The 24,012-nt window shown below is 39.2% G+C and overlaps 1 protein-coding gene, 1 long non-coding RNA gene and 1 other non-coding gene across 5 annotated transcripts; 1 reads left to right on the forward strand and 2 right to left on the reverse strand.

Annotated features, from left to right (window-relative positions):
• The first annotated feature begins 11,130 nt into the window (after positions 1-11,130).
• Positions 11,131-16,406, forward strand: LOC128872825 (uncharacterized). The gene is made up of 3 exons (XR_008456262.1): positions 11,131-11,469; positions 13,820-14,410; positions 14,509-16,406. It is a non-coding gene; the product is annotated as an uncharacterized LOC128872825 (long non-coding RNA).
• A 255-nt stretch (positions 16,407-16,661) lies between these two features.
• LOC128884655 (U2 spliceosomal RNA) lies at positions 16,662-16,854 on the reverse strand. The gene has a single exon (XR_008459430.1). It is a non-coding gene; the product is annotated as a U2 spliceosomal RNA (small nuclear RNA).
• Positions 16,855-18,220: 1,366 nt separating this feature from the next.
• Positions 18,221-20,245, reverse strand: LOC128874645 (uncharacterized). Of its 3 annotated transcripts, none has more exons than XM_054119604.1 (6): positions 20,078-20,245; positions 19,418-19,513; positions 19,224-19,323; positions 18,972-19,159; positions 18,847-18,897; positions 18,221-18,754 (listed from the first exon to the last, which is right to left on the reverse strand). In XM_054119604.1, the coding sequence occupies exons 2-6, from the start codon at positions 19,502-19,504 to the stop codon at positions 18,671-18,673; spliced, it is 510 nt and encodes a 169-aa protein (XP_053975579.1). In that variant the 5' UTR covers positions 19,505-19,513; positions 20,078-20,245; the 3' UTR covers positions 18,221-18,670. The 3 variants fall into 3 exon arrangements, with proteins under 3 accessions (XP_053975579.1, XP_053975669.1, XP_053975757.1); XM_054119694.1 differs by having other exon boundaries at positions 19,418-19,510; positions 20,078-20,244; XM_054119782.1 differs by lacking the exon at positions 20,078-20,245 and adding an exon at positions 19,584-19,623.
• Between the last annotated feature and the right edge of the window lie 3,767 nt (positions 20,246-24,012).

Raw genomic sequence — 24,012 nt, forward strand, 5'->3', positions numbered from 1 at the left:
TCCTCGGTGGTTGAATAAATTTTAAACATTCGCACCGTTTATTACGAATTTTAGTGCACGTCGAGTATCGTGGGAAATTGAATTGCATAGAGGTACTTAAGGAAATGAAAATTATTAAACGTAAGAAGTAAAATTGTAGTACGAATGCAATTCAATCTACTTTCTTTGGCCAGGTACTTTAGTTAAGTAAAAATTCGCCAGATATTCTCTAACACTTTAAACGTTATGCAAGATAATACATTTATTTATAGGATACCCTGAAATCCCACATTCCATCTATCCTTACTTTAATATTCCTGTTGTAGCTAGACCCTACAGAGTCTACCTCAATTTCCTTCAATTTTCTTCATCCCAATCCCTGACGACCAGAATTAGTTTGAATCATTGTAGCTGTATTGTACTCTTAGAGATCCTACTGAAACCTATGTCCAGGTACCAGCACGTCGATCGAGTAGCCTGTTCCAAGGGTAGAGGCTTCGATGATAACGGAGATCCGACCAAGAAGAAGGCTCTACCGTATAACTTTGCGCGGCGAACACGGGAGTCCAATTACGTAAGGGAGTCAACAAGAGCAACTGGTAACCACAGAAACGACGCACGAACCACGGGAAATAATGTTCTTCCATGAACACACGATCCTCGGCGTTTATACGCAAAACCGACGGTGCTCCTTTGAACGGGATAGCGGGCCACCACGGATTCGAAGATCACGCACACCAGGATGAAGGGTTTCGGACCCAGGCTACTTCGGTGCTGACGTCTCAATGCAGCCACCGGGTGGACCACCCAGTCGCAATACTTCCTACGACCGCCCAAACCAGAATTCCTGAGAAACGGACCAAGAGGAAGACGGAGAGGGAAAGAGAAAGAGAGAGAGAAAGGAGCGATGTTGAAGGAATCGCGGAGCAACAGGACGCGGCGAAGAAGAAACCAAGGCGGAGGCGCAACCGCGACGAAGAAAAGGAAGAAGGCGAAAGGAGGTGGACGCTAAGCGGCGAGTGAGATACGATCGCACTCGAAATTTACTCATTCGGCCGTAATTGCTTTCGGGATGCGCGCGTACGACAGGTAGAGAGGCACCACCTGCGCTCACGCGATCCACTTTCGAAAACAGCGCCATAATACTCGTCCACGATTGTCAACGAGGGGAATAAATGAAAGTCAGCCGCCACTTAATGAGTTCGATGAAAAAGTCCGGTGTTTACTTTCGCGAAACGATTATATTGAGTCACCTGGAAAGTTCTGGTGTCTTCCTTTACGTAATATTGTTAACGTAACCTGAAGATTAGATATTGCGTGGTCAATATGCGATGTTCTGATCGAGAATTTTCTATAGCTGCTGTCTTGGTAGTAATGCTAGTAGTTGATCGGTATGGTAGAGTATTTTATGTTATCGACAGTTACTATACCTTATCGATAAGCCATCCAGGAGAACTCAGGCGGTGATGTAGAACACTCTGTCGATAACGTAATATACTCCACCTCATCAACTCTTTCGTCCTTGTTAATCTCACACCCTCACACAGATGAATTATCACGTCTTTCGTTCAGTTGCAGATGTAGATTAAACAAATATATGATTATTTTATGATTACCATATTAATATATCATGAATCACCCACTTTTATCCGTACTATTAAAATGTCATCTACCTCGTTAATGTACCTGTACATTCACGACCTTATCTAAAAAATGGAATCCCAAATGAACGATATTTCGATTAAATTGCTCAGTTTTCTGAATATAAAATTTACGCATCAACGTGTGTGTTTCGAATGAAATTCACTTGCCAATCAATTCTTATCAGATGTAACACGTGTATCGCGCTTATTTTGTTTACGCGTTGTAAGCGAAGCGACGGGGATCCGTCAACAAACGATGCGGCGAATGAAAACAGAATTAACATTTTATCGATTACATCCCTATCGCCGGTGCGTGTCGCATCGCGCTTCAACAATCAGCCAAGTAATTATCGATGTCACGAGCGAGAAATTTGCATGGCGGAACGCTTTAATCGTTAAGCTTGTAAATATCGGCGGGCATCGCGGCCGGTTTCGGGGATCTCGGTTCCCAGAACACCGTCAACGCTCGTCAGATTGCCTGACGCCACGGGATTATAAATCACTCGGCCGTTTCGAAGGCCGAATTAAACACGCTGGAATGCTATAATTCGATTCTATGGATTTAAGGCGGACCCTCCGGCCGGTCCTCACGAAACACCGTGGCCGTGCGCGTGTATTAATCCCGTGAAATATCCCAGCCGCTGGCGGGGCGTCGCGGTGATTAACATAAGCTTTTATTCATTGACAAATTCGGGACGGCCACGGGGGAACTCCGCTGTGGATAATCCGCGCGTATTAGTGCAAACCAGCAGGGCGCTGACACGCTCGAAATAATAGTAATTGCGTATGTCGATTGGTCTGTACACTGCCTCGACAAAGAAACAATGAGAAAAGTACTCGCATGAAGCTATGGGTATATAAAATTAGAACCATTTTTTAACATTTCTTTTTAATAATCTAGTGACCACGTCCGTGCTTACAATTTAATTATAATTTAATTAGCATGTTACGTTTCATTAATATCTTGACTAATTTGAAGAGTTCGTTTCTGCTGTTAAGGGGCATAGAGCCATTTTTATATTCTAATTATTGCACAATGTAACTTCTTTCCTCTACTTCACTTGGTACGTCTCTTTCTCCCAATTTCGTACTTTGCATCTAAATTTAATTAGTTTTTCTAAATGCTTATGTCTCAATACAAAGCCTAAGGGGCTCTTCCACTTAAAATGTAGAAAAGCCTTATCACGGATTCATCGCCACGAATTCTGAAGCTTAGGAAATATTCAATCGACGGTTCATCATGGATTCGTCCACCAACTGCCATCTCGTCGAATTTAGAAATCGAATTTATGCATCGAATTTGAAATTCTCACGCGAAGCGTCAGCCACGGGGACAGGGCAGATCGATACGTGCCGAATAGGATCGAATATGTTAACTAGAACTGATCTACATGTATGCTAAGCGAAACGTATAAGGCTCGAACGATTGCCAGGGATCTTGATCTTGATCATTCCCGACGGTTCGACTGCCCGTGCCGTGCAACCTCGACGAAACACGGCCCGGATCCATCGACATCTTTCTCTCTGTCCTAGCGGCGGGATGCTCAGGTGTGGTAAACTCTTGGGAATCTATTTGCAAGTGAGAACGAACAACGTGTTCGCGCGAACAAAGAACGTTCGAGAGATAGGTGTTTGAAGATCCTCGTCGAACACGTCGAACACGATGGACGTTTCGACAGAAAAGCGAGGAAGATCGTTTCGCTGCTCGTGGATGTTTCGGGAAAAGGATTTTCGTGTACATGATATTTTTGCGTGGAAAAAAGTGAGTCAAGGGTAGCGTGGGTTAAATATTTTTCGTTCCTGGTGTTGGGGGGATGGTGATGAATTTGTCTGGATATTGTAGAAAGCTAAAGAAGAGTGGATAAATGCTTGAAAGTGTTTAGTGTACAATTATTGGTTACGTATAAAGTAGCGAATTTAATTAAACTACTACATCATCAAGGAAGAAAGAGGTACTTTACCTAAACAATGACAATTTATTGCAACGCTTCATTTTTAAATAAGACACATAAACAGCCATATCAAACATGTTTATTAGAAGGTGAAAATATAACTCCATTTGTCTCTAAAATAAATTTATCGAATAATAAAAATAAAATGAAAGCAGCAGTCAGTATTCCTGATCGAATCTCCCGAAAAGTGCCTCGTATATCAAACCGTTGGACATTATACGCGCGCAGACCGTTTTCTCTTGTACTAAAAACATACTACACTCATCCGACAACGAGTTGTACCAGAGCGAAGCAAAATCCGCCATTTATGCGAATGAAAATCAATTCACTCGCAACCGATGCGAACGGTACCAAAACACACAGCACGACTTCGCGATCGTACGGAGAAAAGTGTGTTTAATGGACACCTAAATTGCATTATCTCGCATATAAATATCTACACTCTCCGGGAAAAGGGGTCTAATGAACGCCACAGACGAGGAAAGATACCTGATTGTTATTCCCCGGGTGAAAGACAAAACAAGGACAAGAGGTAACGCGAGTATCACGTGCAACATGCTCGTTGCTTCTGATCCTACTTGCAAACCGCCTCGAGCTATTTCGACGTCGTAACACACGAACAGAGCGACGCTCACGACTCGTGGGAAGATGGAATTGGGTTAAGGCAGGGTTCAGGTTCGTTTCGATGAAAAATCGACTTCTTTCGTTGACTGCATATTTTGGACGCACGCAAACTTGGTGGCACACCCTTAAAAATTCATGGCGATGTTCGAAGAATTTTTTTGAATTATAGGAAAGAACACTATACAGATTAACAAACACAGCTTGAGACTTTAACCTTTCAAGGATACTTGATTACAGATTGTAATGTTATTCTGAAAGATCAAGAGGGAAAATTAGATAAATAAATCATTTGGTATTTGTGGGAAATTCTGACTTTTTTTCTTTCATTCAATTTTGGCATATATACCTGTAAGAGTTCTATTTCTTCAATATTTCTATACAAACCAAAATATTTCACAATGGATAACCAAACACTCAAAATTGCCATACACAGGCTTTTAAATTTTGCCAATTTCTAACAAAAGACGGCTTTGACCTTACGGCCGGACAAGTTTCGGCGAACAAGGAAACAGTAGCAGCGGGTATGGTCCTGAACATTTGTCAAAGTCTTTTTTTCTTCCAGAAGACCAGCACATGGAAGAACGCTTTTCGAGGAGGAGAGACGAAACGTGACGTCGTAACGGATGCTAACCGTTTCGCAGGTTCTGGATTATGCAAACCACTTATGAGAGGCGTAACGCGAACCGAGTCGAGTGTCAATTGTGTAAATTGCGTTGAAACCAGAAATTAGGAGACTCCGCTGCGTTGGTGTCTTTAACTTAAAATAATCTCTGGTTGAACAGCTTTTAAGTAGACTTAGTAGCGTTAGTAAGTAATGTTAAAATTAAGCAATATTTTTAAATATCGATAAATAAATACACTATATTTACTATCCTTCATTGCAATCAATCCATAAATACAATTTCTCCAAAGTTTAAACAACAGAACACACAAGGTACCTCTTGGCGATTGACGTCACTTATAACATCTTTATACACCGAACGGTGCGCTGAGCGACAAACTTCATAATAATGACGTTTAATGACGTTATAGGAAATCGGATTATTACGGAGGGAATGGATCGATGGTGGATCGAAACGCCATCGGTATTAGTACCAACCAAAGGGACGCTCCATGCTGTTGCATCCACGTTTCGATTACTCGGCATGCATACGGAATACGTGTGCCAGCTGCGGCGTGTGCATCGATCCCACAATATATGGATCACCCTATTATACCGTGCCGTTACAGCCGCCTTTAACGTGCAAACACGAGACGAGGAGCTCGTGACATTGCACTGTCTATGATAATACGACACGTGAACTCTATAATCTGGTCTGCCAATGACTGTGTATCCTTTGCATACGTGCAATCCGGCTCCCCTCGTGGATCGAACCGTGTCAGTGATCCAGGATTTTTACAGGCTCGGGATGCTTGAATTGAATTGCTAATCTATTCGAGTAATTTGTTGAAATTCATTTGTTTGGGTATATGGTGAGGCTACTTATTTATTGCAAAATTTGAATAGAAATGAGAGGAACTATTTTTAAGACGACAAAACACAAGAAATAATGTACACTGCATCTAAATATGGGCACGAAAGGGTTCAACGATCAATTGTTCCTCTTTCCTTCTTCAGTTGAACCAAAAGTAGCCGAAGGTTAGAGTGTTCTCGCCTCCAACCATAAAGACCGAACGCCTCGGTGATCCTTTACCTTCGATCTCAGGCGTACGAGGCAAAACGACTGTAACACGGTACGTGGAAAGCGACTACCTGAACCGAGAGAAATCGTTTCAAAGGAATATGCATTCCTGCGGCTCGTATTAATATCCATGCGATGCGCAGACCACACACGCGCAACCGAAACAATTCCTGACGCGAGCGCGCACCCCCGTGTAATGACACACTAACCGCGAACATAGTAGTTCTAATGCGCCGTGACAACCTCTGGTACGCTGTAATTTTAATAATAATAGGGATTTTGGGCCACGGGGATTAATAGCGAACCACGACCATCCGTTTCCTCGCGTCTCTTTATCTCGAGCATCCGAGACGCTGCGGGAACACCCGACCACCCTTTGGTTTATTCAAGACCCAGGGTGTATCCTTTGGTTAATTCGTCCCTTTTGAGGGAGGCGTTCAAGGGAAGATTCTCGCGGTGATCGTGGGAACTGATTTTTCCTACACCGAAGAAATTTATCAGAAGAGATAGGATTTAACTTTCTATCGTTTTAAATAAAGGAGCCATGATAAGGAGACACAAAAGGTGTAGTAAAACTGCTCCAAAATGAGTTTTTAGGGAATTAAAGGAAACGAATTCAAATCTAGACTTTCCCTTTGTTACTATGTTTACATATACTTTAAAGACTGAGTATAATTATTTTCAGTTATATACTTACTCTCTGTTTCTCAACTTATTATTCCTTTCAATTAAACTGTACAGCACCTACTACTCAAAATAGTATTTGAAATATTTGTTCTCCAAATTCTACCCAACTTTAAGTGTACCACTACAACTATTATAATAACTAAACCAAGAAGTTCTCATTACAATAAAAGCACTTAAGTCTTCACCTATTAACTACCAAAATTCTTACAGGCAAATTTCAAATGTGTTCGCTCCTTGTAAAGAAACAAATCACAGAATATAAGTAAAATTCCAAAATCCCCAAATGGGGATCGTGGCAGCTAATGGGTTGATATTATACCGACACCAAGGCCCAACTACAAATTTTTAATTACTCTAACATGTACTAATGATCGACGTCGTTTACCTGACCTATAGTTTCGAGCCACGAAAAAGCTTTAAAGCTCGATCTTTATCTTTGTCTAACAATAACGACCTCACAGATCCACAAGTACATTTCATTTACGACTCCGCGGGTCCTAATTTTTCTGCTCCAAAGAGTCGGTGATTTAACAAACGAGACGCGATCGGTCGCACGTCATGCATCAAACTTTCCAATAGCCGCGTGTGACGGCCGGCACACCTTCAAATTAATTTCCATGGGTTTCCATGGGACGAGGTGATACCCGACGCCGGCGAATGCGATCGTTTCCCGACGCCAGCCGAGCTGGGAATTAATTGGACGCGGCTTCAACTTTACGACTGTCACTATTATACGGCCTTACGGCGGCTTAAAGAGCCGTGAGCCGTGCGCTGCTCGTACAAGATAGTTAACGATTAATACGATCGCTCGCATTTACCGGCGCGTGTTTCACACGCCGACTGGCTAGACGACGCTAATTACGCTATCAAGTAACGCGAGGGAGTCGCGCACCGGCCACGATAATTGCGCCTAACTCGTCGCTTCAATTGGGTCGAATTGTTTTCACACTGTTCTCCCGGTTTTCCGTTTCCTTTTTTTTTTTTTTTTTTTTTTAAATACAGCTGCGCGCTTTTTGTTGTCGCGAATATTGCGCTGAGCTCTCCGCTAGTGTCGCACCGATGGTTCAGCTATGGGATAAGTACCGTCATAAATTTTCTTAACACTTACGACGCGATACTTACGCTTATCGAATATGTGAAAAGCAGATGCGGGCAATATAAATTCTTTTTTAAGGTTAATTTTCAGAAGCTTATTTTATCGCGTGTTTTATTTTATCTGCGAAAATGTGCTCAATGACGACGTTCTCCAATTTCGCATTACGTGAATCGTGTGGCCTAGAATCAATTAAATTTCATGCGCGTTATGGTGTAATGTAACATTTTTCAAGGATGCGTTAAAATAAGTATTCTTGACAGGAACTTTTCACAATCAGGTTATGCTAGAATGTTATTGATGCATGTTGCACTCCATGCTTGCACTCGCAGCGTTAGTTACATCAAAGAACAATACAAACTGTCCAACAAAATTTACAGTGTATCTGGCTATCTACTTTAAATTGAATTTATTCATAAAATATGAATAAATATGTGTGCAATATCTCATTAAATAGTTAAATGAGAATACAATTTTTGACGAAAAATTCTTCGTAACACATTAAATCCTAGTTAAAGAATCCAATGTATCAAAATTTCATCAAATGTCTTCACTCTAAAAAGTGTGCAATTTAGAATGAAATGATCTCACCTTTCTTTTTAATGATTCAACTACGGTAACCCTGAACAGTGAGCAAACGAATCGTCCTCTGCAAAAGATGCATCCCTCACTCAGGAGGAACGAAAGGAACATTAAAATTCACTCAATCTGAACCTGCGCACACGATCACGTGTAATCTCTTCATTACTCAGCGCGCGTTATGACAGACCATTCGATATAATAATATAATATTACGCAGATATGTTCCAATTAATGAGTAGATGCGGATGCGGCGCACCGACTAATATGGAGCCGGACTGCAAGCGGCCGCCGCGGTTTGCGCAATACAGGATGCACTAATATGGTTCCAGGGGCTCCGATAGAAAGCGAGATACATACGTTATGAGCCCGTCTCGTCCTCTTTGCATACGCGCCTCGTGTGCGGCTGCGGCAAAAATCTCCGTCGATTCCTCGAGAAACCTCTTTCCGAGTTTCGTCGATCCACCACCGTCGAGTCAGGCTACCGTTTCTTACTCTTGTTTCCATCAATTTTATCGCGACTTTCTCCCGAAGCGTGCTGCAAACAAATATTTGCATAATTGACCGTTTATTAATATGGCAACGATCATCATTAATATTAATGAACACTCGTTACGTTACGGAGAATTTGGAACAAGATCGGCTGGGAGAAAATGTAGCCATTTGGTGGCTTGAACTGTAATTAAGGATGGGACGAGCTCAGTAGAGATCAATGTAGTTATTTAGTGAATTGAACTATAATTATGGACGGAATGTTGCCGACAACGAGATGAAGCGAAATCATCTAGAAGCATAAATTAGAATTAAAGACAAAGCATAAGTGAGCCGTTCAACACGCAAATCAATTGACTCCATAAAACAAATACATAGTTCAGAAATGCGATAAAAAATTGTACATTTTTTTTTTAAAATTCCCTTTATAATATAAATTCAAATAAATCTTGAAAAAAGTTCTTTTCTTTTCGTTATTATAAATATAATATAAAATGTTACGACCATACCGAGTGCTTTGACACTTAAATTTAAGATTTTTCAAAAAGTGGAGTCAATCGATTTGTGCAGTTCATTTAGCAACGAGAATAGGCAGTTATCCATGTAGTGAAAAGTTTAAATAAACTACTAAACAACTAAAAGAAGAAACTACCATACCTGTTATTTCTAGAAAGTCTTCATGTTATTCCAATGCTAGTATCATCGATGGGGTGGCAGAACATGCGTAAGCGTGTAAGTTTTCGTGTCAGAAGGCTTCTGTATGGGAGCTGTTTACTTAACGTTACCCTTTCGAGCGTTCATTGTCGAACTCCTCGATGAACGCGAAAAACTGGCTCCACTGTGGATTACAGCTCGAGTGCTTTCTTAAAAAGAACCTGACCTTTCCCGCGGTTATGCCGTTGTAAAGATGAAATCGGTCCGACATTTCGTGAAGTGTTATTTTTTCCGAAGGAGATCGAACGATAAATATTGAACTTACAGTCGTGACTTCGGGCCGGCGTGTCACGATTTCAAATTCAATCTACAAAAAATATCGAAAACCGAGCAATCGCAGCGAATATTTTCAAGATCGCGTGCAATGCGGCTTTCGTTGTTTGCCAATTCTCTTCTAATACGATATGTTACAAACTCGGCACAGAAACAGAAGCGAAGTACAACCTCTGTGCGTAGTTTATCCTAACTCTGTTTTTAAGAATTTTAAAAATTTGAAAACACAAATCAACGTTTCCTTGAAATATGAAGGGATGAAACTCACGATGAATGGTAGTATATTAAGACAATTAACTATGTTATTATTGGAGCCAACTGAAAATTAAAGTTGACCTAGTTTCGCTAACTTCGCGACGATGAACTGCTACAGAGCGGTCTATTACACCCGTGAACACACTCTACGCGTGTGGTTCGTTTCTTTCTTGACTCCAGAAGGCCCCTTGAAGTCAGTTCAAAGTCCACAGTCTGGGAACCAACAGAAATATCATTGTCCACGGCAAAGTCGCCTGCGGTGAAAGAAAAAGTCGCATCTCGGGCACCCAGCAACATTGCGCGACGAAAACCAAATTTAACCCTACGGCGGCGTCTGTCGTCGCATGACGAGCTTCAAAGAGGCTAATCCTCCTTGGAGAGTGAAAAAAACGTCCCTAAAATAGGAATTTGCATGCCATAGATCTACGTATGCGTGCTGCGACGTCGTACAAGGGGACCAGATATTATAATGGAATTTTGTAGCTGAGAGCAGTGTTTCTCAAAACTTCTCTGGCTCTCGATAAACAAATTAATTTATTTGACATTCCTCTTCAACGATTCTGTAATTCAAATAATTAGGATTATAAAGGAAATTTGTGTTTGGAATTCTTTTCAAATATTTGTAGCACCTCTTCAGTTAAATGATTAATATTAGTTTGTATGTATTACTATAGACCTCGATGACGATGAAATATAACAATTTCAGATCTCATAACTTACACTGTTTGCAATGTCAGCAAAATATTTAAGAAGCTTTCAACCAACAGAATCCAATACCTACGAACATTTAAACTGCGTTACCATTGCAATAAGTCTCGTGAAATATTAATGATTCGACTATTGACTATTTTTCCATTCCGTATCGGCTATGGGCAGCTTGGATGTCAGACAACGCGTGTATTTATTAAAATAATTAGCTGAGGACAAAAAGGGTTAACGTCGGACTCTTACGCTTCGCGTGATATCCTCGATGGTCGGATTCGCGGTGCGGCGAGGGGTTGAGGGGGCCTGACAATATGTGGCAGAAGACACACGGGGACATCGAGCCGACGACAGAACTGTCGTCCGACGAAGTGAACCGAGTCAACGGCCCGAAAGAGCGGAAGGGGCGGAAACGGCGGGCCGCGCATAAATAAGCGCCTGGAAACCACAATGCATTCGCGGAGACGTCGCGTGTGGGCAGAACCGTGCTACGGTACGAGCCTCTCGACCTCAAAATCAATGTGAAACAATTTGACTGACGACCTCTCCTGTGACACGTCGTAAATCATACCTGCATCGAAGGAGACGATGCTCTTCCCGTATTATTCTCCGTGGCCCGTGTCGTACTAGAAAGTAGAGAATAGCACGAGCGCCCAGAGGGAAGGAGAGAGAGCCTTTTGTTTCTTTTTATAAGTGTGTCGACACGTTCGACATTCGTCGATGACACGACGTAGGAAAATATGCGAATTTTTGTGAGAGGTCCAGGAAGGGAATCAAGCCCTTGGAATCTTAAGGTAGGTTGTCATTATGATGGAAGTGGGATTCATTTTATTCGATTAAACGTTAACAACGATTGCAGTACGGAACAAGTATTCATTCGAGATATTAACCGTGAGAAATTTGTCGATATTGTAATATCTATTGATTGGATCAATTAAATATTAATTTCTGACAATAGTTAATTCAATTATTAACAACATTTGTTGTTTTTCAACATCATGCTCGTTTCTGGCATCACTGGTTCAAAGGTGTCCTGTCATAAAGTCAGAGAACTGAAATCCTCGTTTCCGATGTGTAAGTAGGTGCACGAAGGATTTCACCCTCGTCTCGCGCAATTATAATCGCCGCGACCGATCGGTGATCGGCGCGTTTGGCCATGCCTCGAGGTTCGCCGCGACCGTTTCACGACTCGTTGTCCACCGCTCGTTAAGCCGGTTTCGCGATTTACGATTCCGCCGTGCGAAACGCGAATAATCAAGAAAACGAAGCGGGAAGGGGGTGGCGGGGAGGAAAAAAGGCCCGCGGCGGGACACAGAGAGAGCTAAAGGAACGGAATCGCTCGTAATGACTGTGAAGTATCCCCGAGGTGGATCTGCTTGCGAGCATTATGCTTTCATAAAAGATCACGACCAGTCCAGGCGCGTAGATGGAAGGAGCCACATTGAGTTTAACTCGCGCGTACATAAAGCGAGAAACGCGTCGTTGCGTGCTTCGCGAGCATCGCAATCAGCGTCGCGTTAGGGGATCTACTCCAGAACGCTAAAAATAGAGTTTCTTTGAGAATTTTTTTACTAGGACGCTATTGATAATAGCTCTTTCAAGTTTTACATGCTTATTTGTAGATATTTTAAAAGAACCTATATTATTTGGCATAAGACAAATTATTGCTGAAATATGTCTTTCAAAGGTATTAATACATTTAGTCTAGGTCACTAAAGCAAGACTCTTATTTTTTTTTTACTCGAAAGCTATTTATAGCTCTTTACAATTTCGCATACATATTTTAAGAATTAACATATTTTTTTCACGAAGAATATATTGATTTATTAAAACAGTATGTTAACCGTAGTGCTTCGATGAAAGAAAAACTCGCGTGGTCTCTAATAAGTACGTTTCGACTACAATGAATTTTGGTCTAAGGATGTCAAAGAAATCATCAGATTCGTCGTGGAGGTCTATTAAGTTGCCACCCAGGAGGACCACAGGACACTTATTAGTATTCATGTGGCTGGGACAAATCTGTTTTGTATGCCGAGTGAGCATGATCTTTCAATGTGTTTGTCACGATTACTATGCTACTTCCATGTGCTTTGCTATCGAAGTTTCCTGTACGATTCGTAGTTGCGGATATTTAAATATATTCCTTGACAAGTAACCTTCAAAGATCGGTATATAAATTTGTTGTTCCAGCAGAAAAATTGCCACTTCTTGTTTCAGGCTCTGCTAGTCATTCCAAAGCGCTACCCTTAGAGAATTAATCGCTTTGGAATTACAGACAAGTTTTTCTTCCCTTCTCTATCGCGAGAATAACATGATTAATAAATCCTCTCTAAACGTCGTTAATTCTACCCATGCTCATCGAAAAACTCGAATTTCTAGTACGGGATGAATCTTTATCCTCGCGATAAAGCGTGGTCTATCGAATTCTGTTCACTCATTACTAGCGCTCTTCGAACCGTTTTCCATCGTTATGAGGTATTTTGCGCAAATTAAACGCCGACACGTTAAACGCATTACCATAAGCGTGTTTCGCGTTTTTAGAACACGATCGAACGGGCCCCGAGCGTCAACCTTTCCAGCAATAACTGAAACAATAATTAACTCTGTCGCATCTCGTTACACGCGCTGGAACGCGGTGGACAGCGAAAGTTTAAGTCTTGAAAGCTTATCTGACACCTCGAATCTCCGCGAACAGTGGACTTACGAAACGAGCGAGTGTCATCGTTAGAATTCGCGTGGTTCTCTTTGGAACGGTCGACGTCGGACTGGTTCGAAGTTTCATGCTCGAATGATCTTGTAAGAACTTTTATGACGATCCACGTACCTACCACGCTTCTTTAGTTCGCATCGGGTTCGTTCCCAACGGACACACGAGCAAACAAATATTTACTGCGACTTAACGCGCGCGCTAGATCGCGTCCGCTGCTAATTGAACGATTTGTCTCCACGGCTGAACGCCCTTTTAGCGTTCGTTTAGTTACGTTTACTGGAAATCGAGCGATACTATCTGGACAACCTTTTCCAAGTTCCATGTTAACTTTAGCCGATATTTTATTGCGTTTCTTTGTATGCAAAAAAAAACTTAAAAATGATCCAAATGTATGAATAATTGATAATTATATTAATCAACGATGATATTTACAGACTTATTTGTAACGTGAAAGTACTATGCATACTAGATTATAAAATAATGTTTGGAAGGAGAAATTTGGTATAATTTTTGCGTATAAAATATTTTCCATTGAAAAAACAATTAATAATTTCAAAGAACGTAATAAGGAAACATTCAACTTTTTGATGTCTTCAATGTGAGATGAACGTGACCCCTAATAGCTGTCACGTGGCGGGAAGATCTAATCGCGCTTATAACCGTTAACTGCGATGGATCGTAAATCTGATACACCGACATTAGTCGATGGAACTCACCGTATATCCATTAAATTATAATATCGTCCATAAAATTGATTTCCTGCTGAGTACGTGGCTGCGCAATATCGAGAATTTAATAATTCATCACAGCCTGATTCGCCTGAGCTCGCTCGCACTATAGTGCAATTTACTGTAGACAGAAAAAAACATCTAAAATAAAACGAAAATTTTGCCCCGAAAAATGTTTACATTACAATCGTCCCGTGATCCGAAGAAACCAATTTACTTTATTTACGGACAATACAAAGATTTACTCTGGCTGATATAGAATTTATCAATTCAACAAGCAAAGAAAGTCCAAATAAGGTAGTGAAAATACTTATTAGATTCAGTATATGTGTATCATTCCTGTCTTTCTATCTTTTTTCATTCCAAATTATTCTTCATTCGTTCTCTTGTTACAGGGGACCATTTTGTCTTTGAAAGTACCACGATTCGCCACTTTGCTCGCAACGTCCTCGAAAATGTGGATACGCGATCCGAGCAAGGCTATAAAGAAACGAGGGGCATTTTCTCGTCGCTTTATCGGTGGAAGAAGAATGTTCCATTCATACTTTTACACGCCATTTATGGACGCCTCATGCGCGGTATCAGTCTTATCAGCACTTCTGTGCCGCCTACAATTTAATGCGTCTGTATGCGCATGTAGAGCTATCGGGAAAGGTAAGACGGGGCTGGAAGAAACGCTACCTGCGCAGCAAACAACCGTGAAAGCCCTTGTCGACGAGTATTCAATGCCGATCTCCACGATTCGACTATCATTCCAGTTTATTGTTTTTTTATCTACCGTCAGTGTTCACGATAATATTATGAAATTGTTGGGTATTACCTTCGAGATCAAACCGAGAACAGACCACCGAACGATGATACTGGAACACTGGTCATTATTTTACACTAGTCAAAATAATCGGACAATCGCGATTTCGGAATTATTTACAGTACTGGACAAAATGATAGCACATGTGTAATACAATTTAATTTCTCGACAAAAACGCAGAACTTTTTAAGTGAAACGTTCTATCGCTCATCCGAGTAAATTTGATCAAGCGAAAAGAGAGTAAACTAATTTTTAAATATAACTTTCAAACTTTAATTTTATTTTCTCATAGAAATTCAAATTCAAATTTTGGTAGCAAAGGAATGAGCAATTTCGTTCTCTGTCGTTCGGTCATATCTGGAATTGCCATAGACACAAATTAACATTTAATGTACGAGTGTACATGGATGCTTATGATCATCGCGATCGATTGCCTCGGGCGTGGTCGAACGAGAAGTGAAAGTATGGTCGTGACAATAAAGATTGTACGTTATTATGCCTACCATCTTTTACGAAACCATTGTTGACTGTCGAAAGACATGTCGAAAAATATATCCTTGGTTGTAAATTTTGTTGACTTTATATAGGTTGTTGGCGTTTGCCATTTTGCATTCACACTGAGGTATTTATGTTCAGTTAATCATTCGGCGTTTGGAGCTAAGGGACATAAATGTCCATGAGAATATTGTTCATTAATTTATGGAAAGCAACAATCGACTTTCCTATTAAAATTTTATATGTTGATCTAAAATATAATTGAATTGTTCAAACATTGAAAGACGAAAGGTTTTACGGTTCAACCGTTTGCATCACGACTGAACTAGATGAATGATGATTTTAATTTAATATCCACGGGACTATCTCACTCTATAGGACGACATTATCGATAGGAGCCAATAAATAAAACTTTCTCGATACATTTTACATCACCGTCGCAGATCGTATCTTAATTTCCACGGGCGGGGACCGTAGCTTCGTGAAAATTTGTCAAGTGCGCGCTCTCTCTTCCTGAAGACAGGCGGAGTTGCTAATTACATGCAAGATACGAAACATTTCACTGGTACCGGTCCATTAATATCGACATCGACAGTCGCGAACACGGTGGTCCCACGAGGGAGGATTTCTCGAGTAGCCATTAATCACCGTATCAGGAACAGGACAACTTCGGAGAGACTTAGAAAGCGCCCAAGTTTCTTTTGCTAACGCTGCACCTACAATCGTGGAATCACAGTTCCAACAATTCTTCCACTTACGTTTGATCGTGTCACGACCATGCCACTCGAAACTTCGTGATTAAATCAAAGTATTGCATTGCATTATTATTAATCCATTCAGCCTCCATTCATTTTACACGGAGCGAGTGAACTGCATCGTGTTCATGCATCCGGTCCAAAACAGAATCTACGAGTCGAATTACTACGGAGTCGCACTCGTAGCTTAGGCTGAATGGAACAAAAAAAAAGCATCCATAATAGTCAAAAGAAGAAAAAACCCATGAATGGGAAGGCCCTCAATAAAAACTTACTCCATTATCACCCCCACTATTACTAGACATTAGTGGTCTGTAATCATAATTTAAACTACAAAAATAGTTTTACTACTGTAATATCTACTACCGTAGTAATACTTGAAAATAACGGAATTGAGTATTATACACAATACTTGTGAAAATACCAAGTGTTGGTATATTCAAACAATTGCTTATACTAAACAAAGCTGAAAGTTTTATTTTTGTAATTGGATTATTGAGCCGATCCTGACGGCACTGCAATGCCAGGCCGACTCGCGACAGAGGTGGAGCAAGCTCCAACTGCTCCGTCAATTTCCAAAAATCAGATTAATATTCTGACTCCCCAATGGGGAGTGTATCAGATATTAAGCTGATAAGAACAGATACTACACTTTGATCTTAGCCATAAGGCCGAGAAGCGATACCTACTCAGCATGTAGCAGCCCTCTTATACTTTTGAAGGTACAAAAACACATGCGAGAAAGAGCTGAACGAGTTCTTCACCTAGCGTTGGATACGCGAACTACATTAGGTGCTAGACTTGCCTATAGAGGTCGCTACGTAGGTATCTATCTTTTTATGTTCCAATATTTTCAATAAAAACTTACAGTAAATATTAAAGTATTTAAAATATTTTTGCAAGTTAAATTTATTCTCACAGGGCGATTTTTAAAAAAAAGTATTGGCCATATTCAAGATATCTTTTTTTGAAATACATACATATATATATATTAATTCTGATATCTTACGTACATTTCGTTTAAAAATAGATTTTAAATATACATTATATACTAATGTAATTCTACTTCACGGTGTCTATCAAAATTTATTCTTCATTGATTTTCTGCATCTTCACGCCATCTATGAAGACATTCTTCAATTATAAAGTTTGAAGTTTATTAATCGTTAAGGTGTCAGAGTATTAGTAATAATACAGCAATACAAAAATGAAAATTACTCTGAAATTACTGACTGTCATTCGTCATTTCATTTTAATTTATATTTGACTTTCACTAAAAGCTCACTTACGCTCGATTCATGTAGGTTTCCTCATTTGGTTTTCGAATAATTCACCAGATGTCAGATCGACATCCATTTTCCATTTTACATCTTTATTCAAGTGCCTAAGGTATACATTCCTTGTTTACACTACTGAGTGATTCGCCATCTTTTGCTTATCGCCTATTATTCGTCCTTCTCTCATCCTTCCATACCGACGGTGCTTCTACCTACCATACTGCCCGCTTATTTCGAATCTAAGTTTTCTCACATTTTTACATTTCCGCGCGTACATTCGCTCTTTATTTTACGTTTTTATTTTCTTTTCACTCATCCTTCCATTCCTAAACATGAATCGTCTTTTAATACTTTTTTCTTCTCACTCGTCCTTCCATTCCTGAATACGAACAAAGTTTTTATTTTAAAATTTTCTTTTTTTTTCAGATCGACATTTCCTCATATTTGAACGTGTGCGGATTTCGTCTTTTTGACGTCGATTGCATACTTTTGATTAACGTTTTGCTTAAATTTTATACGATGTGAAATCAAGGAAAGAATTAGTGCATTGTTTCGATAGTAATCGTTTGAATTTTTATTTTCTATTGGAAAACTAATACGAACATTTTTCGTCACATGATGAATAATCTCATTCGGGTTTCGTATAATTACACGTAATAAAACTATTGTCACGTTAATATAATATATTAATTCTAAGTATAAATTGTACTAACATTCTTACCCTTGTATTAATCATAAAAGCTTTTTACAAATATTGCAGAATACTAAAATATTTGTGTTTAGTATAGAAGTTTATTAAAAGCTCATATGTTTTTGGTTGTGTAAAGCAACCAACTACAAATTCTATTACATAAGTTTATCGGCAAATGTATAAAGATCTCTGAAATCTGGACGGATGTTTCTTTAGACCAATATCAGTCTTCTGTTATAATATGAAGTCGCATATTCTCAAGACATTAAATTAATTGTACATTAATGACACTTAAGTATGGTACTCATGTGATTGCAACGTCAATGTGGTATTAAATACTTCAAAATAAATAATAATAACCAAATTGAACGTAGCAAACAATGATAGTCAATGATTGATTTAAATTATGTTCTTCATCTGATTATAGAAATGTACAAAATAAAGTAGATATATCCATCTCTAAATATACTGTATCTTACTTTGGTGTCGATCAATGCACTGTATGCCTTATCAGTTGACTTCTCAGAGTGTTTATGGCCATAGAAGCTCTATGTTTGGAGATTGTAATTCTTCAAAGACTTTGTACATCGACAACACAACAAACCAACAATATATCTGTAAAGACATATAAGTTTATATAGCATGATCTGATATACAAAATTCATAATTAGTATGAAAATGTAATAAACAGATTACTATATACTCACATTGTATGCCATCCAAAGCCAAATACACATTGCAGCAAATGTTGCATCAAGCTGGAAAGGAAATATCACAGAATCAATTCATGAGCGTTTTTCAAATACTAGTCACTGAATAAATGAGAACTTACATAGATATAGTAACCTCCTACAAGCCAAAGCCCAAATACTAATTGGAATAAACATGCCACAAACCATAATATAAGCCAAGGGAGTAACCATCCTCGTATTCCTTCTTTTATTCCATATACCATTAATAATGCTGATATGATCAGCAGAGTGAAGTATAATATAAAGAATGCTCCAACAACTTGCATAGCTGAAAATGTTTAATGTAAGAATCCAATAGTATATATTATTTTCAAGTATGTATTGTAACTTACACATTCTGACATCAGCCTCAAATAGAGGATTATACAGTTGTGTTGAATCTCCTCCATTTAATTGGTAAGAGATTAGTGTAACATGTATTATACTAATCGCCTGGAATAACATACAGATGTATTAAATAATAGTGAAAATAGATGAAGAATAAATAGAGACAAAAAACAAATTACATTGATTCAAAGATACATACAATTGTGTAGAAGGCAATCGCTTTGGATCCTGTCTTAACATCGTTCGCCCAGATAAATGGTGACCAACAGGACTTTAAAATAGCCATTTTTCTCTGCTAAAACAAAAATTTACGTACAACGATTTTTGTCGTGTTCATCAGCCACTGAAGAATGTGAAGGATGCACCTGACAAAACTGCACCCACTTGTTGTTATTAGTGGATTAAACACTTGGGCGTCAACACACACAGATATACCAACTATGAATACCCGAAACGAAAAACCCCAAGAACACGATGGAGGAAGAACCATGCTATCTTAATTTGTGTCCCAGAATAATTTTTTACTCGAAGTTGCATTATCTTTATCTTTAAATGCTTTACGATATCGAAATAATTAGAATGTGATAATGTTAAACAATATAATTATGAGCAAAGAAAGAACTTGTCCAGAAAGACGCACAAGATGGCGAAGCTCCATCTAGGGACTTATGGCGGATAGAAGTATAATGGCGGATGGAAGTAAAACACTATACACACTTGAGTGAAAGAAATTCGACATTGCACCATGTCTCATCCACAGTTACCGTGTATCTGGTAGTTCAATAGTTTAGTATACCATGTGCTATATGATGCTATATCGTAAAATACGATTCTGAATTATCGTTGACGGTCTACTTACAATTCTCAAAAGAAATTAATTTGACAAGTTTATATTTCCTTCCTACGTTATCCTATGGTCCACGGTCACCAAGATACGAACTTTTCAATCGTTTCGAAAATATTTCACGGCTAACAAGCAGTGCCATGCACGCGCCAGTAAGCGTACTGTTAATGGCGCCGCCTCAACGTTCGAATCCCCTCTACTCTGTAAGCGGGTCATGATGCCGGCTGATTTAATTTACAGATGCGCCCATCCTAACTTCCAGAACCTAGCCTGCTGAAAGTCATTTCTTTTCATTCAAATTTAATATCTGTGTTGATTGACAGAAAATGAAACATACTCGCTATATAAACAATTTAAGTATATCGTAGTGGATTTTTGAAGACTGTAAATGTATTTACAGTGTAGCTGTAGTAATAATACTAAAGTTCAGAAATGTTGCATCTTTCGTCACCTAAAGTACTTTGTTTCAACAAATCTTATAGCTATAAAATGAATGAACTGAAGCCTGCACAGGACACCGTGTCTCTCATAAATTGCATGTATAATAAAGAAGTTTTATGAAGAAGACAACCTGTCAGATATCACACGACATGTTTCTCCAAAGTATTAATAACGCTTTGCGTGTTTCGCAGTAATAGTGGATAATAACGGAAGGATACGGTGGTTTAATGAAACGCACCTTGACAGCCTGGAGCTAAAAATATTGCAGTAACGTGTGCATATTATCGAGAGCCGAGCATTGTCGGTGATTAACCCGTAGAAAATGTAGATCAATGGTTTCGAATTTCCTGCTGGCGGTTTCCGCGGTGAGCAGCCATTTTGGTACCACAAAAGAAAATAAACCACCTGAAACCAGATAAGATCTGTGACTGATAATGCAGCAATAAAACAAAACCGACCCCCGTCGAGTGTACCGAATGTTAAGTCACGTAAACTCGTACAAACGTAACGATAGGGATATCCTACCTAATTGCACACACGCTGATAATGTCAATAAAGGAACTCATGAAATAATTAAGTTACAAGCTCCGATAACCACGTTGACAGAAGAAGCTTCTACCCGTTCAAATTCCAACGGAATAACTGTAACCTTAGGCAGAAACATAACAAATATTTAGAAAAGTTCATGAACCGTTTTAGACGATCTAATTAGGGACAACAATCTATTTTTTTTTTATCTCAAATGGTATGTACTTGGCGAATTCTTGAATTGAAGATTGACAATGGAATGCCAGAAGGTCCACAATTCAATGGCGCGTTGTATAACTTATGCGAGGGTTTTAAATTCCTATAGTCATCGAACACAATAGCCTACTATGTAATAGAGGTATTCTCCGAGCCAGCAAAATTATACGCTATCGAAACGTTATCATAATACATTCATACTTTGTAATAGTTTTATAACAAAATCTTGTAACGTAATTGTAAGATAATGTTTCAATAAAAATTGTACAAAAATATAGCGTTTTTAGAATATATTCAGTACGTTACCCAGTGTATTACTTTATCCAGTTTGAAGAAAAAAAAACTATGGTTCCTTCGAAAAGCACATCTGGATCTGGACTGACAGGATGAATAATAAGTGGGAGTAATGATAACTGATATCATCCATCCAAGCCATTTCAACGAGGGAAATTTATACCATAGTTCGCATTCTGTCTACTCTGTAGACATATCTAATATCAAAGGGATCGCGGATATTACGTCCATTGCTACTCTCTTGAGGGAAGAAGAACGTTCCCGCAGAGGTTACAACAAGAAGACATGGATACTTTCCGTAGTAGCGCGCCAATCTTAGAGCAACAGATGCGTTTTGTAATCTCGCGATGCCGTCTAGTCTAAAAGCTATAAATATATAAGTATGAATGCGTGGAACTCCTCTGAATGCGTCGGATCATCAAAATTCTCTCCCGCTCCCTTTACTATTCTTCTCCATCGTTTACTAAAATAGTTCGCCACCATCTTAGGAATTCTAGGGGACAACTATAATGTATGATCCACAATTGAAGATTATATGACATAACTAATAAATCAATTTTATATATTAACGTATTAACCTATTGATTACGTGTTATAATTTGTTTTTTTTTTTTTTTTTTATAAAGTGCAGAATGGAAGAAGAATGATGACTTTTCCCTACGCTATTCAGTGTTTTTGACTAAAAGTGGAAAGTAAATCCGAAGAAGCAGTGGTCACGGTGTTCATCAATTCCGCGGTGTCAGTGAAATATGAAAAATGGGATTAATGTCTGTGGTGAAGATTATAATACTGCAATTCGTTTCACGCCCACCGAGTGTGAATTAGCCTTAAACTGGCTCTCAATTTAGGTGTCGGTCGAAAGCATCGCGTACAACGTTGCCACCGTTTCCATTCTTGAAAGCATATCTCGGCCTCGTGAATGGTAAGTCTCGTGGCGTTGCCGTTACGTAGTTAGTAAGGGGAACACCGATAGATTTTCAATGAACAGCTGGCACGTGACTTTGCCTGAGCTTACGCAAAATACGCGAACCGGGTAATTAGTTAATCCACCATCTCATTACGACCGATGGAAGTTTAAGAATTTGGGAAGACTGCAATTTGCGTTATTTAGTAACTTAGTGTAAAAGTTGAAATACAATTATTTTTATATTTTCAAACCCACTACGGATTTTACATTGTCGGAGCATGGTTTATCTGAAATTGGAGACTGAAGATTTCTCACGTACCTTTGGAAATAGAATACTTGATATGCACGAATATGGAGGAAAACTTCAGCAGTTTCAGAAAGCATGGATAAAAGTTATATGAAAAGATACCATGACAAGAGAAAAAGAAATATAGTCCTGTGTTAGAAGTTGTGATAGTCAAACTACAATCGAAAAGAAGCGATTATTGATAGTCATTAAGTGATGTCAACGTTTTAGATTGACCCACGAAATGAATACTTGATACAAATCACGACATCCGCGTCAAACAAGACGATTGCAAGAAAAGCTCTCTCATAAAATGTTCATGTCGTCGACGATAAATTTTAGGATGCTCCGAATAAATCGCCGAAGTGTAATTAAACTTGTCCGCTGGCGTTTCGTTTTTCAACCGAGTTAACGCAGCGCGCGTTGCGGGAACGGAATCAGTTCGCAAAAAGTTGCTGGAATAGCTTCACATTTCACGTTGAAACTGCATGGAGAAAAACTACGCGATACCATGTAGCCGACTTAAAATTACACACACGCGAGTGTATTAATTTCGTGTCGAGGGTTCACAATTCTAACATAAATCCCGACAAAGGAAGTACAAGATTACTTTCGCCTGTCTTCAGACGTTCCTCGTTTCGTACAACGCAAGTAAAAACATTTACCAGGACGACTGTTTTGGAAATGAAAGAAGAAGGCTCGTATTTCCTGCAAGACTCGCTCGTGCAACGAGTTATCAAAGTTATCAGTAACGCGATATAGTCGATTTCTTTTGTGCCAACGACTTCGAGTTAGTCTACGCTTCTGTAATATCTGCTTCTCTTCTTAACACGATGCAAATTCGTATATAATTATAACGTTGGAAAGAGTTTGGAAAGACTTTGTTCGAATCACACTTTTTTCCCGCCAAAAGAGAAATAATATAATCGCAGCCAAATGATGGAGGGTTATACAAAATGGAGTCGAAATAAAGTACCACGATATTTGGAAGCATAATATCTAGCAGAAACGAGTAACACTAAATAAGCCACTAAAATAGCTGTTTCACTTTGCTCCCTCTCAAGTGGTCGTCTTCTTTATTAAGCACGATTCACTGATACAGTAATGTCAATAAAGATTCCAACTACTTATTGAATATTGTGTCTACCACGAGGATCTGTAATAAATAAAATTCAAGTTTCCACCGATAGTACCATCTGGATTTTACTTAATGCCAACGATTTCATCTACAACTGTACGTCTATTGCTTTTCAGCTATTTCTCTAGATTGTTTACCTC

The sequence above is a fragment of the Hylaeus volcanicus genome, chromosome 1, assembly GCF_026283585.1.
Source record: "Hylaeus volcanicus isolate JK05 chromosome 1, UHH_iyHylVolc1.0_haploid, whole genome shotgun sequence".
NCBI classification, from domain to species: Eukaryota; Metazoa; Arthropoda; class Insecta; order Hymenoptera; family Colletidae; genus Hylaeus; species Hylaeus volcanicus.